Here is a 16,603-nt window from a genome sequence, read left to right as displayed (position 1 = left end):
CAGCAAAGATAAAATAAAGAAAAACTGATCACAACTGAGAAACTACATGACTTTTTTCTTCAACAGAAGATATATATATATATATATATATATATATATATATATATATATATATATATATATATATATATATATATATATATATATATATATATATATGGTAGGTGGGGGCGCTCACCATCCACTCACTCGATGTAGTGCTGCTCTCGGGTGTCTGCCCTTTCCTCTCCATCCTTCTTTCTTTCCATTCTCTTCTGTCTTTCTTTCCTTCATTCTTTCCTTGTCCTTCTGCCTACGGGTGACTTTACACTCCCTCTTATGTTTTTCTTTCCTTCATTCTTTCCACTTCCTTCAGCCTGTGGGTGACTCTACACTGAGTTACAAGCCAAATGGTTTCCTGTGCACCAGGAAACCATTTACTACGCTGGGTGGTAACCATATAACCAAATTTTGGCGCCTGGTGGTTTAGTGGGTAATTATTGTGCTCCAATCGGATTGAGCCGGTGAAGGTTTATATCCAAGGGGTGATTGGGGTTTATTGCTCAAGTAATGCCACTCAGGGATGAGTGAGGCTGGTCACTCTCATCTTAAATGTCGGGACCAACTGCCTAGCCCCGGGCTCCTACGCTCCTCATGGGGCAATGTAGGATTGGATGATGGATGGATGGATATATATATATATATATATATATATATATATATATATATATATATATATATATATATATATATATATATATATATATATATACATATATATATATATATATATATATATATATATATATATATATATATATATATATATATATATATATATATATATATATATATATATATATGTATAATGTACACACACACACGCACACATTGGAGGATCAAGGCTGGATGAGGGTGGGTGAAGAAGGGTAACAGGTGGTAAGGGCTGGGTGAGAGAGAGTGAGAGGGGGTGAGGGATAGTGGGAGGTGATGGCTGCGTGTGAGAGGGCGAAATGATGTGGGGGAGAGGAAGGGATGGGTAAGCGGAGTTTTGTCGGTTCCTTAGATCACTAACAGGTTGAACAACTCACACGACTCAGCAAATTATTCATTCTCTTGGGACATATATTCATGTTTTGTGCTTTCATCAAAAGACGTTAACCTTTTCGTTACTGTGGATGCACTTTATTGCTTTCTTTCTCCCTTTATTTCTGAGACCTTCCTGCCATCCAAAGGAACATCCTTGTGACCTTCATTTGGGTCACTACCCAAGTTTTGTGAATGAAATACTTGTTGCTCATATAGTTTCACCTCAGTTCCTTGGTATTTACTAATTTTACTGTAAGAAGAAATGCTGTTGCAGGTGTCAGTAATGAAAGTGAAAGCATACACAGCTCGCAAATGAGAGGTTCAGGGCTCGATTCTCATACCAACCACGAGATCTTTGGGATGCGTCTCTCTTGCAACCCAGTTTAAAATGGATCACGATCTGTAAAGTGACGGCTGTATACGTAGTCAGTCCATTGGGTGCTTTCCTTCACAGTCACGTGACGGTTTCAGTGGTTGCCTGGTGCAGTCACGAATTCAGGTGGAGACAAAAGCCTGACCAGGACACAGTTCACCCTGCATAATGTTGTCCCTGCAGGTAAAGGTGTTAGCGGTGGTCTGGTGCAGTCATGATGTCAGGCGGGGATGAAAGCCTGACTGGGGCGCATTTCAGCGTGGTGGACTACGTTCTGTTCAGCCTCATGCTGGTGGTGTCGGTGGGCATCGGCGTGTGGAGCGCCTACAAAAGCCACGGCAAGGAGTCCACTCAGGATTATCTAGTGGGCAGTGGCGCCATGTCACCCTTCCCTGTGGCACTCTCACTCCTCGGCGGCATCATCTCCGCCATCTCCATACTAGGTCAGCACACCTTCACCTTAATTAAGTGCAGGAATAAGTACCATGCCATGCTCACACTGTCTCTCTCTCTCAGTGTTTAACTCTCTCATGGAGTCTGGCACATCAGTAGCGTCATTCAGGGTTCAATGTTCAATAAAGTAGGTGATGAGTCAAATTCACGCAAAGTGTTCTGAAGGGAAGTTTTCAGTTATTTTGCAACACATAACAGCAAGTCATGGTGACATAAGTAGCACTAAATGAAACAATTGTCAGTTCTCTATTCCCTCCTGGGGTGACAGGAGACATGACACAAGTTGCTGGTTCAGCTGTCATGCTTTATCAGATTTTTTTTTTTTACCATAGTTTTGCTGAGAACTTTTAGTTGTCCAAAAATGGAAAAACGCTACTGGCAAGTTCATTAAACTTTGATTCTATACATGTTCGTCAACTGTAATTGGCATGAGCTAAGTTCTTGTCTGACATTCAACCCCTGTCTGGAGGAATCTTCTGGCTATTGCACCTGTATTTCTTCCTCGAACCTTCTGGCTATTGCATCTGTATTTCTTCCTCAGGTAATCCCACAGAGGTGTACTTGTATGGGACGCAGTTAACTGTCAATTTGTTGGGTGTAATCATTGGCTGCATCGTGATCCATCAACTTCCCGTGCCGATTTTCTACAACCTTCGTCTTTTATCCATTAACCAGGTCAGTGTCTTTGGATGTTCCTTGCTAAATCTTTACGTTGAAGTGACTCAAAAAACATTTGCTTTTTAAAATGAACTGAATAAATGATACCCAGTGTCACGTATCATAGATCAGAGGCACTAATTCAAAGCAAAGGTAGCCTATATGACCAGCAATTGAACAGAAACGGGAATGACGTAAAAGTGGTTTTGGCATAGAAGTAGTCTTGGCACAGAGTGGCAAAGGATTCCTTTACTTACATAAAGTCCCCTACGCAGTACGCAGAATACAAAACAGTTAACTGTTTGCGAAAAAAAAAAAAAAAGTAATGACAGCTTTAACCCTTCATTCTGAAGACACACTTGTTTAGTGTTTACTCTTGTTTCGACAAGCTATTTCAATCAGATTAGGAGAGATTTTTCACGCAGTTCGGGTTAGATAGGCCTTTTGCTTACCCCATGACTGCTGGAGGTGTGTACACTTGCTCCAGAAAGTATCGATGCAGGGTGTGATCGACTACCGAAAAGATACGTTCAACCTGTGACATGTAGGGAGGGTTGGTCAATAAGTGCGTGCTTTTTAATAAATAATCGTGTAATTACAAACGTGTGGGATGGGTACGGCAAAATATGTCCATACATAAATGCTGGCAACTCAGCAGGAGTACAGGGCTGCAGGAACAACTGACACATCCCAATACCTATCGTCGCTGGTCTCACAATGTTCACACTAGAGTATGCACCGATACCTTCTGGAGCTTGGCTACAGTATTAGGTTGAATAAAAATATCTAGTGAAAGGAAGGGTATAATTTACCAGTAAAACTGTGCTTTGTGAAGGCGTGAGGAGCAAAACAAGCCTTTGTACTGTACATACGCCTATCATCATAATTTCATTTTGATGTAAACTTTCAACATTTCTGTTGAGGCAGCACACACACACACACACACACACACACACACACACACACACACACACACACACACACACACACACACACACACACACACACACACACACACACACACACACACACACACACACACGCGCGCGCGCGCGCGCGCGCATTCAAAATATGAAAGTGAAAAACAACTCATACCTTGCATGTGTCACTTTCAAAGTGCTTTAAACCGATTTCATAGTGGAGCATGTCAACTGAAGCCCTCGGTACATTCCCTTGGAAAGCTGGGATTCCAAGGGGATTCTTTGGTCCCATGAGTAAATATATAGCTAAAACAAAATTTATCGAATGTATCTACTGCCTGCTGAAAGAATCTCTTCTCTACCTCACAGAAAAGTTATTAGCCTTTGAAAACCATCGCGGTCGGGTCGCTCATTTCTCTGCTGAGCATAAACATAGCTTTGCAATGCTTGCTCGCTTCGCTCGCTCGCTCATAAAAGTACCTATCTATCTGTCTATTTATCTATCTATCTATCTATCTATTGGCAGACTCCTTAATCCCCTAAGCCCCACAAACTCTCGTCGCCCTGTCCTCTGCCATTTGGCTCTCCTCGCTCCAACTCACACCCTCTCTCATGTATCTCTCCAGAGTTTTGGTAACTGAAATTCGTAGATGGCAGCCTCACTACATTCATATTGCATCAGCCTCGTGAGGCAAGCCAGACGGTCTGATCAAAGGGAGTAATGTGACTTGTTGACGGAGATGGCTGATGGTACCTGGGGGACCCCATTTGCTAGGTCGCACGCACAGACGTGACCAGTGTTAAGCCACCATAATATCTGGCACACAGTAACGATGCTCCTTGTTTGGCGCAACACTTAATGAGACTCTATTATGTTCACAATTATCCCCATCCCCATTGCCCCCCCCCCCCTTCTCTCACTCCCACCTTATTGTCCACTCATTACCCAGAAATGGGGCCATTATGTACGAGTGTACTGGTTTTGACTAAAAATGTTTGTGGATTTGTTGGATGATTCCTTACTTCAAACGTCAGCATCTCTAGCAGTTTTCCAGCGACATTAAAGTTGCATTAAATTTCACGTTTTTAGATAGCCTGCATTAAATTTCACGTTTTTAGATAAGTAGCATTAAATTTCACGTTTTTAGATAAGTTGCACTGAGTTTCACGTTTTACAATTAGCTGGGGAGGGTTGCTAGAAAACTGATACACCGCACTAAATTTCAAGTTTAGGATTTGTCTCGAGGAAGAGAGGTCACAGTTCCTTTGTTTTCCATCGCGGGTTTCGATGATGCTGAAAACTAGGGGGTCTCCCTTCGTCTTCACTATCTCAAGTTAAAAAAAAAAAAAAAAAAGACCCCAAATGTTTTGAAAATACTTGTCGGTGGAGGTAGAGCAAAATAATAATAATAATAATAATAATAATAATAATAATAACAACAATAATAAAAGACCAATTCGCCCTCCGGAAGTTTTTTTTTTTTTTTCTCGTTACCTGCAGACGATTTTGTTCAGCTCAGGAGACCACTCTTGTAATGCATTATAACTGAAGGCTATTTTTAACTTCTCCAGTGCGAAAATGAATATCTCCTACGCTGAAGAAAATCATGTTAAAAGCGAGAATAGGACAGATAAACGAGTCGCTGTTGTCAAAGGGTGAAGGTCCCACTAAAATCACGCAGTATCTTTGCCGTAAAAAAAAAAAAAAAAATGAATAAATAAAATACATAAATCCTAAAAAAAAAAAAAATAAATAAACCACAAAAATCCTCACGCAGTACCGTTGCAGTAAAAAAAAAAAAAAAAAATAGTAAACTACAATACTCCTCATAGTTTAGTGATTCACGGTAATATAATTATGACACTACGCACCAGAGTGAAAACAAGCCTCTAACAGTGACAATCATTAATGAAACACTTGCAACAGTTAGGTGTGATCGTCCTGAATCCCACATTGCAGTGCAGCTAGCAACGATACAGAAAGGTTATGCTTGTTATATCATCATCACGTTTCAAAAATGTAGGAGAAAGAAACAGTAAAATCTTATCTACACCCTGCACGCTCAGTTATAATGACAAGGCCACAAAAACTCATTAAATTCGTGCCTGTGTGTAGTTCAGGTAGACAGCAGTGCAAGAATATACCATGAAAAGATGTCATTACAGTAGTCAACCCAATCAACTTGAGGATGGCATTTGTTTTTTGTTACCTTCATACAATTTCATTTAGTTTGCAGGAGATTTCTTAAGGCAAACGGGTTAATGAAAGCTACGTATAACATCAGCTTGAAAAATACTCTATTCTCGCTCGAAAAGTCTCCCCTTCAGGTATGCTAAATTAGAGTGTAGTTTGCAATATAAGATTTAAAAAACAGTGCAATGGAATGAAGTACTTAAGAGCTTACTCTCTTTTTTACAGTACTTACATATGCGATTCAAGTCGAGAGTTGTGAGTCTCCTGGGATGCATATGTCAGCTCACTTCCAAGTTCTTCTACATGGGTGTGTGTCTGTATGCCCCCTCCCTGGCCCTCGCCACTGTCACCGGCATGTCCATCTGGGGTTCCATCGTGCTCATGGGCCTCGTGTGTACCTTTTACATCTCCGTGGTAAGACGCAGTGGAAGAACCACTCACTTTTAAACAGGTCCATCCAATTCTGTCCAGTCAGATAAGGCTTACTGAAGGCCATGGAGGAAAAATAGGTCCACTTAGGGCCAGCCTGGTGGATTCTGGTTAACAATTGCAGTGTCATATCCGATCAGGCTTATCATATCCACTTGAGTCTCGTCACACCATTAATTTCAGGTCAAATTAGGTCAATTCAGGTTCAGTTAAATCCATTCACGTCCAGTTAGCCTCATTCAGTTCCTCTACATCCACTCAACCTCAGTCAGGTGGGTTCAGTTCATTATGCCCGGTAAGGCCCATTCAGGTCCAAATTGACACATTCAGGGCTTCCACAGTCAGTCAGACCCAGTGATAACAACTAAGAATCACATTTATGTGGACCAGTTTAGATCCATTCTTGTCATTCACGTTTATTTCAGACAAGAAAAAATGAAGCCTCTGTAACAATTATGTCCCACCGCTTCATTGTCCCACCGCTGCCACCAAATAATGTCATAAAAGAAATAATGTCATAAAAGACTTTGTAGTAACTTGTAGAGAAGTTTTGTTGTTTAGTTGTCACTCTCGATTTCTTGTAGTAGGAATTAAAGATGAATACAGTGAGTTGATCTTAATTTATTATCTTCAGAGAAATCTAAGTTGAGCAGGGTATGTCTTACAGAGACAATATAATAAGTAAGTCTAGTTGAGCCCCTCTTTCTTGTTCACTCTCTCCACTACCTGTCGGTTCAAATGCTAGCCTCCTTCTGCCTCTGCTTCCTAAATTCTGCTGTAGCAGGGGTCGTGTCACGTGTGTTACACTGTGGTTGGAAAGTTCTAGAAGCCTGTGTGTGAGTATGTGTGTATGTGTGTGTATGGTCACGAGGCGCTGTCGTGTGCCTATAAAGCATTCCTTGAGTTAAGAGTGTGTAAGCATGTTTAGCATTGCTCGATTCTCGCAGACACAATACCTTCTCATCATCTGACTTCCTGCTTCTATCTGGATCTCTGTCTATCTAATTATCTATTTATCTATTATGATTTGTAATTATAATATGGAGTCCTAACACCTCCAGTCAGAAAGTTACAAGCTGGAAGTTCTGATGCATCTCTTTTTTTGAAGTATATGATTCTTCTCTGCTGCATGTTGTATCCGATGCACAACATTCACTATATGTTGTATCCGATGCACAACATTCACTATATGTTGTATCCGATGCACAACATTCACTATAACACAGCTCATTTCACTAACAAATGAAGAAAAAGGTATCAGTAGTCAGAAACATGTATTCTCAATCGTTAATCTGAATTTCTTACGCTTTTGTTGCTAACAGACTGAAGACTAGCAATATCAAGACTACCTGGGAAGGAAAGTTAACTCAGTAAGCCATCTTGGAAGCTCAATACTTGATTAGTTCCAAATCTGAGTCGTCTGTTTTATTTCTAGTATGATGGCACTTGCGTATATGAGGAAACTCCTCAATATGAATTATTCTCCTTTTGAAAGGTGTTCAAGCTTTAGTCGAATATTATAATGTTAGATAAACTGGTCATGAGGTTTCTTTTAAAAACTCTGGAATACTGGAACCTCATCTCATGCTTGTATTTAATCCAGAGATTGAAAAAAAAATACTATTTGGGCATCCGAGCAAGAGGACTGAAAGAGGTAGAGAATGTGTTATGTGGTGAAGAATAAATATGTCAATGTGTGAGGTTTTGCCACCACACACAGTGATGAGGTAGCACCATCTGCACTGACTGCTGCTTGCTGAACGAGGCATTCACGTTTACTCAACAGTACTAGAGTAGAACTTATATATTTTTATCAACATGTTTGGGAAGCTGTGCATGTACTTACAGTGCTTAGCTCTGGACAACTTCTTATCTGTTAATGAAATAATGAATCTAAAATGAGTTAAAATGACTGTTAACTACCTGTGCCACTGAACTTCATGCAGACAATTATTTTCAAGACCATGGATGGTTTTTGGGTGGTTCAGTGGGAGGCAATAACAGTAAGTACAGTATTGGGTTAAACAGGTAGATGGCCATGGTAACTGCTAAATAAGAGTAATATCTTTGTGGCTGTGACTGTAGGGTGGTGTGAAGGCGGTGATGTACACTGATGTGATGGACACACTGCTCATGTTTACGACTGTGGTGCAGGGTGGTGTGAAGTGATGCAGATGCTCATGTTCATGGGTGTGGTTGCAGGGTGGTGTGAAGGCGGTGGTGTACAATGACGTGATACAGACGCTTCTCATGTTCGGAGGGGTGCTGCTCGTGGTCATCATTTGTTGCTACGAAATTGGTCTGGCCAACGTCTGGACCATAGCTGACCAGGGCTCCAGGATAGAGTTCTTCAAGTGAGACTTGATTGCTAGAGTGGCAGTTAACTGAAAGTGGCAATGTTTGTAGCCTACAGGTCTTGCAACAGAGAGGATATTCATCTATATTCTAGCCATGAAACAAAGAAGTGTGATTTCACTGCCTTTTTTTAAGCGCAGACAAGCAATTATGGTATCACTATTTTCCTTAAAGAATTTATAATTTCGTGAAACAAAAAATGCTTGTTACAGACAGTATCATAAAATTTAACAAAAAATAAAAATTGACAAAAATGAATGTCCAGCCATGCAGGTAACACATATGACTCCAGCCTCCTATTTCTGCCCCAGCCTGGACACCAGCCCCTTCGTGCGCCACACATTCTGGTCCTCCACCGTGCTTGGCTTCTACTTCGTTATGAATACCATCGGTATTAACCAGGCTAGCTACCAGAGGTTTGCCTCTGTCGGCAGTCTCGTTACGGCACAAAGGTTAGATGTCATCATTTTAGTATATATATATATATATATATATATATATATATATATATATATATATATATATATATATATAAACTCACTTAGGGGTTGAGGTGATGGCAATTTTCAAAGCGCCTGGTAGTTTTGCTTGCCTCGCCCAAAATACATTCCATATCCCTCTCCCAATTTCTATATCCTTCTTACATGGTACTTATTCACCCCCCCCCCCTGCAGAAAATATTGGTGTACTGCACTGCTGTGCCTAAGAAACCATAAAGACGATAAACACATTGTATACATTGTATTTAAATTATTTATAAAACACAAAATGTATTGCAGATTTCATATCCTAATGAAAACAACACTGTGAAACATAATGTGTCCACTAAAATGCATATGAAAACCTTGTGAAGGTTAAAAACGCCCAATTCACATACACTAAACAAGTATTGCCCCAGCATAACACTTACTCTGTTCTAGTCCATGAGTCTCAGAGTGTACAGGGTGACAGGGCACCTTGAGGTGGTTTTAAAACACATAGTTCACTTGAATTATACAAGTATTACCCCCCGCCTAACTCTATTCTAATCCATGTCTCATCCCTACACCTCAGTACTACTGCACAATATATGCACAATATGCAACACTGTTCATATTATTTCAGTGATTCAAATGTTTTACTATGGGGTACTTCACCAAGACACACTAGTACCATGAATGCTTAATTTATCTTGACTAAACCTTTTGTTCTTACAATAGATTGGCCATCTCCTTTGGGGTGGGTGTGTGGCTGTTGTGGATATTGTTTTACTTCTCTGGACTGGTGGCATATGCTGCCTACAGTCACTGTGACCCCCTGACCTCAGGCAGGATACAGAAGGCTGACCAGGTCATCCCTTACCTGGTCATGGAGAAGCTGGGTCATCTCACGGGCATCCCAGGGATCTTTGTGGCGGCCGTCTATGGGGGCGTCCTCAGGTCGGTGCTGGAGTGGCGCCTCCTTCTTTCAGCATTCTTATATTATTCATCACCACTCTTACATCCTTCAACATGGGCAGATCCACCGATGTTTCCCTTTCTTCACAGGCAGCACCCCTGGTTATTCACACTGAGATTAGTTTATTTTACACACACACACACACACACACACACACACACACACACACACACACACACACACACACACACACACACACACACACACACACACATATTTTCATTCACTCATTCACTACTCTTTCGACATTAATATGGTAATGCATTCTTTTTTTACATTATAATGGTAATGCAGGATTTTGTTACTTCTCGAATGTGTGTAGGATTGAATAATTACAGAAATGGGTTTACTGAAAATGAAAATGTAAACAAGCCTCACACATCTATGGTAAAATTCCTTGACTCATTAATATAACTTCTTCATTCTTCTGCTTCCTCTACATCTTGTCGTCTTATGCATACCTTCTTGCCCAATTTAGTACCTGCCATACCTCTCTCTCTCTCTCTCTCTCTCTCTCTCTCCTCCAGCTCCGTGTACTTTCTTCACCATCTTAATATATCAGTTCTTTCCACGTGATTCCAGTATTTATGCACAGTTTACAATTCATGGATGTAACTATCTCATTACACGTCATTCTTAAAATTATACAGATTCTTCTTATCTTAATAATTCTTGCTTATCACCCTACATTTCTTGGTGAATCACTATCACTCATTTTATAACACTACCAAGTCAATCTCTTACATCCACAGTACAATATTGAGTTCAGAACTCCTTTATGAAGTCTTCTTGTGGTCTCTGCAATAGATTTTCTGTTCTATATGACATACTTGGTAGCACAAAAAAGGAAGCTCTCTTCTTTGAGCCACTAATTTCCACATTGCACACTTTTGCTTCTACTCACAGTAATCATGCAAAATATACAATGGATTACGCATTTTATAAAACCAATGTACCATTCCTTCCACACAGTTCACTGTCCACCTGTGGTAACTCTATAGCGTGTCTGATTTGGGGGGACTTTCTGAAGGATATCCCATACTTCAGCAAGATGTCTGATGTCTCAGCCACCAGGGTCCTCAAGCTTATTTGTAAGGTCTTCCTCACATAACAGTAACAACATTGCAGTACCTGTGGGTGGCCATTACACTCCCTCAAATATTACTCCCTGTAATATCAGTAAATACTTAATGTAACTTAACACTGCATAATGTGTTGCCAAAGATATATTTCCACACAGTGGAACAGAGATATAATATCCATACACTGTAAGACGTTTTGTTTACATTCTGGCACACAACATTTTTAACAGTTTCTTAATGCTTTAATGTTGGCTGTGGTGGCAGCTACGGTGGCGGGCCTGTTAGGCATCAGCTTGGGTGTGGTGGCAGGCAAACTAGGCAACATTTTCCACGTCATGAACAGCTTTTCAGGATCTGTTTTGGGACCAATGCTAGGCGTCTTCCTGGCTGGCATGTGCACACCCTGGGTCAACACTAAGGTGGGCAGAGCTTTCACTATTTTCACGTAAACTTCTAAATGACAGTTTTTTTTTTTTTTTTTTTTCAAACACGTTACCTTCCACTCCATTACTTTGCAGGGAAAATCATCACTATAAAAAATGATATTTACTCTTCCAAAAGGGTAAAAAAAACGCAACACATAATAAAATATCAAACCACATCTTCAGGGTGCAGTGTCGGGATTCCTGGTGGCCTTCTGCTACAACATTTCGGTGGTGGTGGGGAAATTTCTGCGTGGGGGAGGCCACCCCCCTCACCTCCCTCTTTCTGTTGATGGCTGTCCAGAGAACCTCCTCCACCTTGCCAATGCCTCCATAGCAACTTTCATCAGCAACGCCACAACTGACACCAGCCTCATCACTGACCTGACCACCGACTCTGCCACTCAGGGACCAGATATTCACAGGTTAACAAACATGGCCTAAAATATGAAACTTTCTCCTTCCAACAATACATATGCATCTCGTTAGGGTAACATTATTTTATAAGAGAGGAGAATTAAGCAAGGACATAGTTTTTGAGTCTAAAAGCTAAAAATGGTGTTTGAATCTCTGTTTTTCTTGACATTATTATTTTATATATGGAAAGGTTTAAGACAGTGTGATGTGGTACTGACAGGGTTGAAAGCAAGACCGTGTACGATGTCTCCTACTGCTACTTCGGCGTCACTGGCATCCTCATGACTTTCATCATTAGCAACCTTGTTTCCGCCTGTACTGGTGAGCTGTCTTGCAACTCTTATGTACACTCAGGACTGGTGGCTTAGGTAAGGCCGAGTCGCGGTGCACCACCATTTAGGACTTGAAGCACTGAAAGGGCCGGGTGGTGGCAAACTAACAGTTAGAACTGGAAGTACTGGTGGTGGCATAACAAGAGTAATTCATTCTACTGTCACTTGCTATTGTGAAAGTTGAAGTTTGTACGCTGCTTGTGATTACCATGACTAAACTAAATTCAGGATATAGTTAGTATCCTAGAGGACATTTTGATGATCCGAAAACTGCCATTTCAATGCTCTTCCAGACCCATCAACGTTATACATCATCTATCTATCTATCTATCTATTGCCAGACGCCTCAATCCCGTTTGGGGTGGCCACAAACAAATCGCCTCCAAGTCGCCCTGTCCCCCGCCATTTCACTGCCCTGCTCCCAACTCACACCCCCCTCTCTCATATACCTCTCCACCCCATCCCTCCATCTCATCCTCGGCCTCCCCCTCCCTCTTCCCCCCTCCACCTCACTCACATACACTCTCTTCGTCAGTCTCTCACCCTCCATCCTCTCCACATGGCCAAACCACCTCAGTGTGTTCCTCATAACGCTTCCTATCACATCCACATCCACACCACAACGCTCCTTTATATCCTCATTCGTCAGCCTGTCTCTCCACGTGACTCCACAGGCTCCTCTTAAATAACTCATTTCCACTGCTCTCACTCTTGACTTGTGTCCTTCCAACAATGTCCAAGCTTCACTTCCGTACGTTAGAGTTGGTATCACAATACTGTCATGTAGTAACTTTTTCACTTCCATGCTCACTTCCCTGTTTCTTATCACTGCTTTCAAGGAACATCATAATACATATAATCTATGTTTAACGCCACAAATATACACAAAACTGATCTTACACAATAATAATTCATAAATTTGTTCTGAACTTTTCGAAATAATGTAATATAAAAAAAAAATAATAAAACATAGAAGGGTCTAAACATCCTTGATGAATTCTTACTAGTTTGGAACACTGCTAAAAATGGCACATGTTATTACAGCACAATAATAAGTGTTTAAAGTCGATGTCAAAAACAATGAATATATTACAGAAAAAGGATATTTTCTTCCAGCACCCGGTGCTAAATCTTACAAATTTCATACATTAATTTTAGCACTGAACAGTCAACTAACCCCTGTAAACTTTATCCTGAGATGTGACTAGGAGATAAACAGAGAGAGAGAGAGAGAGAGAGAGAGCGCTTGTATGCATACTGTGGGGTGTTTCCATTACTATGGCACATCATAGTATGGCATTAATACATTATTATTTGCATAAATGTAACTTTCAAATAAAGTGGATTCAGTTTGGTGCCATCACAATCATTTCTGACAATTTACTGGATTTAATGCTCAAATAATAACCAACCGTAAAAATTTTCCAAATCTGTTCTCACATTATCGTGTACTATCCGTATATGTGTATGGTACATTACTGTATATAGCATCTGAAAATGTTATCGTATCATTTATAAAGGCCCGAACATACTTGCATGCCTCGGCCTTGATCACCTAATGGCGACTCTCCATGCTGCTCGATCACTGGCAGTCTTCCTATTCGGTCTCTTATTCCTGAGGTCACACCCTATGACCTCGTCCCAGGCCTTTTTCGGTCTGGTGTGCATTTATCTTGTTAAGAAGGAAGGACAACCACCCTAAAGCGATCTGCCACTGTCAAAAGCATTATACTGTACATGGGTACATATTTTGTAAAATACTGTGCATGGTGTAGTATTGCCTAAAACACCATTTCTGTATAGATTTCAGGGAATATTGTGCCAGTTAATGCATATCAGAAATCTTGAGTGTTGAACTGGTGCCCACAGGTCCCCTGAGCCCGAAGGCTGTGGATGATCGGTTGTCGTGCCCCAGCGGAGTGAGGCTGCACCGGTGGCTGTGGAGGACCTGCAATGGTACAGCTGTGACCACCGGCTATGACGCAGACAATGAGAATACCATGACCATGTTGCCCCTCACTAACAACCATGACAGCAGTGGCCTTTCCTAGTTCATGTTGCCACACCACCACACAACCACTTCCCTCACAAGGGTGAAACATCATTCCAGATCAATCCTGTATTCTCATATATGTATCTAATGCAAGCAGTCATGAAGAGTTGGCAAGCTGGTAGGTCTATACAGTTGAAGAGATTCTTGTAATGATCTGTAATGATCTCAGAAGCCTTCCAGTGATGACGTCCATACAATTGTTTTAAAAGACTATACTTATGGTGCTTCTTATAATACTTACTTTAGAAGACGTACAGAATGCACTGTCAATATTTTTATATTTTCCGGTTAATATAGGGTATAATTCTTAGTGTGATCTGATGATGATTTTTTCGCCACACATTAAAAATAATTATACATAAACTTCAATGATGTTAATCGTCTTATTATCAGGAATAACGGTAAATGAAAGGTATCTCTCAAATAGAAAGGTTCAGTTAATGTTAATCCGAGTCTGCAAGTACTGCTTACTCTTCTTTTCTGAATATCATGACACAAATATCATCATCATCATCAGCTGCTACACACACACACACACACACACACACACACACACACACACACACACACATACATCATACAATCTATGGCCGCAAACTCACACAACCGCAGATGGCCGAAGCCTGACTGTGTAAAGGCTGCAGCATCTAATAACAAAGATAACATAGAACGCCTCTGGGTTTAAAGTACAGTAGAACTCAGAGACCCCCTTTAAATAGTACTTACTTTGCCATATTAGAGATTTGTCAGTCTAAATACACCTTACAAAATTGCATCTCAATTTTAAGATAAACAGAAAAGACACGGGGGGTTGTATACCAGCAGATAGGATGTACAGAACACCGTCAATCTAACTGCTGGCTGCAGTAAACTCCCAATCATACGTCATAATTCATCCAAGGCCCTGTCAGATTAAGCATTTTTTCCGATAATGCCGTAATACCCCCAACTCCTCTGCATGTGGTATAACCACAATAAAATTTTATAAAGGTCTCCCTCGTTATCAACGGGGATTACATTATATCATTCTTACACACCCATTCATATGTTATCTATCTATAGTTCGACGCCATAACATGCATTTAATGATTAAAAACGTGTTTCCTTTATACATACGGGGAGGGGGGAGGGGAATCCCAATGTTATGAATAGTTACATTTATGGAAATCTCTTAGTTAAGTGAATGCTCGTCTATCAGAATACATAACCTATGAGATAAAGGGTGTTCGGTGTTTGACCACAACCAGTTTACACCTACAATGCTATGTATGGGAATTTTAAGGCACAATAAATGTTCCTGTTGTTACATTTAAAACATATCTGTAACATTAACATATGACCTACAGTAATGCAAAACTACTGAAATGGAAGCATGAAGATCCCTAAGATATGCCATTACAATTGCTTCCACGTCCACAACCTCTGAACTGTGACTAGTGACTGTACAAAATATGAGTGCTGTAATCTTGAATAATAAACACATAAATCATGCAGTAAAAATGTGTATGAAGCTTGGGAATTGGGCGTCAATGCCTTTTTTTTTTTTTTTTTACTGATTTTTCTCCTACTGCAACACCTCTTTTGGATGTAATCAATCTGACAACCGTTTATGTTATTGCTTTTAGTATGATACTAGTATATATTATTTACATGGCTGTAAAAATACAAGCATTATAAGCTTCGGAAGCTGAGCAATGGATTGGGATGAGGACATGGTCTCCTTCCAGTGTGACAAAATGTTTGTGTGCACTTCTAATACTTTACTTTTCACATAGCTAAAGCACCTTAGTTGGATGTAATAGTTATAATGACATTCTACTTCTTTCCTAGCAATGTGGCAACCACTATTTACCTAGCAGCAGTAATAATAGCAACGTCAGCATGGATGGTGAGATACGGACTGGGTTGAGGAAATGGTCTCTAGCCTCGAGATGATTTTTGCTTTACTGCAGTTCGAGGGAGTATATTATTTACCAAGCAATGGAAATTAAAATACTACTAGCCGTGGAAAAGGGGAGCACTGGGTAAGGGGACCACAAACTCAACCTACAATGAGTACCGTACCAAGCCCTAAGGTTTGTGCACAATGATATAATTATTCATATGAACACTCTACTATACCAACCCCTCTCTGGACCCTCTACCTCATACCTCTTTGTCTCACCATCACTAACCTGCACCCGTCACCTCGCACCTATAACCTACACTTCGCACAGACCTCCCACCAACCGGCATTCTCTTCTCCCACTTCAGTTTCCTCTATCCCTCACTACTCATCAACATACACCACAATGGGTAAAAAATTACAGAAAAAAAAATAACCGGATCTTATAAAGGGCAAATTACACGCACAAAAAAAATAAGGGGGGGGGGGAAGAATGAGGAAGGGCAAGAATGAAGGAAAGAAGGAA

General features: G+C 40.6%; 1 protein-coding gene across 1 annotated transcript; it reads left to right on the top strand.

The window, feature by feature from the left end:
• The first annotated feature begins 1,658 nt into the window (after positions 1-1,658).
• Positions 1,659-14,190, top strand: LOC145391145 (sodium-coupled monocarboxylate transporter 1-like). Its single transcript, XM_080265825.1, has 11 exons — positions 1,659-1,884; positions 2,436-2,569; positions 5,891-6,079; positions 8,297-8,448; positions 8,761-8,901; positions 9,649-9,867; positions 10,859-10,977; positions 11,233-11,387; positions 11,577-11,815; positions 12,028-12,128; positions 14,009-14,190. The coding sequence occupies exons 1-11, from the start codon at positions 1,659-1,661 to the stop codon at positions 14,188-14,190; spliced, it is 1,857 nt and encodes a 618-aa protein (XP_080121951.1).
• Positions 14,191-16,603: the final 2,413 nt, after the last annotated feature.

This window comes from Coenobita brevimanus, chromosome 17 (genome assembly GCF_032717465.1).
Source record: "Coenobita brevimanus isolate Jiangsu-jjx chromosome 17, ASM3271746v2, whole genome shotgun sequence".
Lineage (NCBI taxonomy): Eukaryota > Metazoa > Arthropoda > Malacostraca > Decapoda > Coenobitidae > Coenobita > Coenobita brevimanus.
The sequence above is the reverse complement of the archived record's forward strand: the minus strand, read 5'-3'. Positions and strand labels throughout refer to the sequence as shown.

Excerpts from the sequence above, each read along its gene's own strand:
- LOC145391145 (XM_080265825.1), top strand. The coding sequence starts at position 1,659 with ATGTCAGGCGGGGATGAAAGCCTGACTGGGGCGCATTTCAGCGTGGTG. Across the intron at positions 8,902-9,648 it reads AGTCTCGTTACGGCACAAAG|ATTGGCCATCTCCTTTGGGG; the intron begins GTTAGATGTCAT and ends TTCTTACAATAG. Across the intron at positions 11,388-11,576 it reads CACCCTGGGTCAACACTAAG|GGTGCAGTGTCGGGATTCCT; the intron begins GTGGGCAGAGCT and ends CCACATCTTCAG.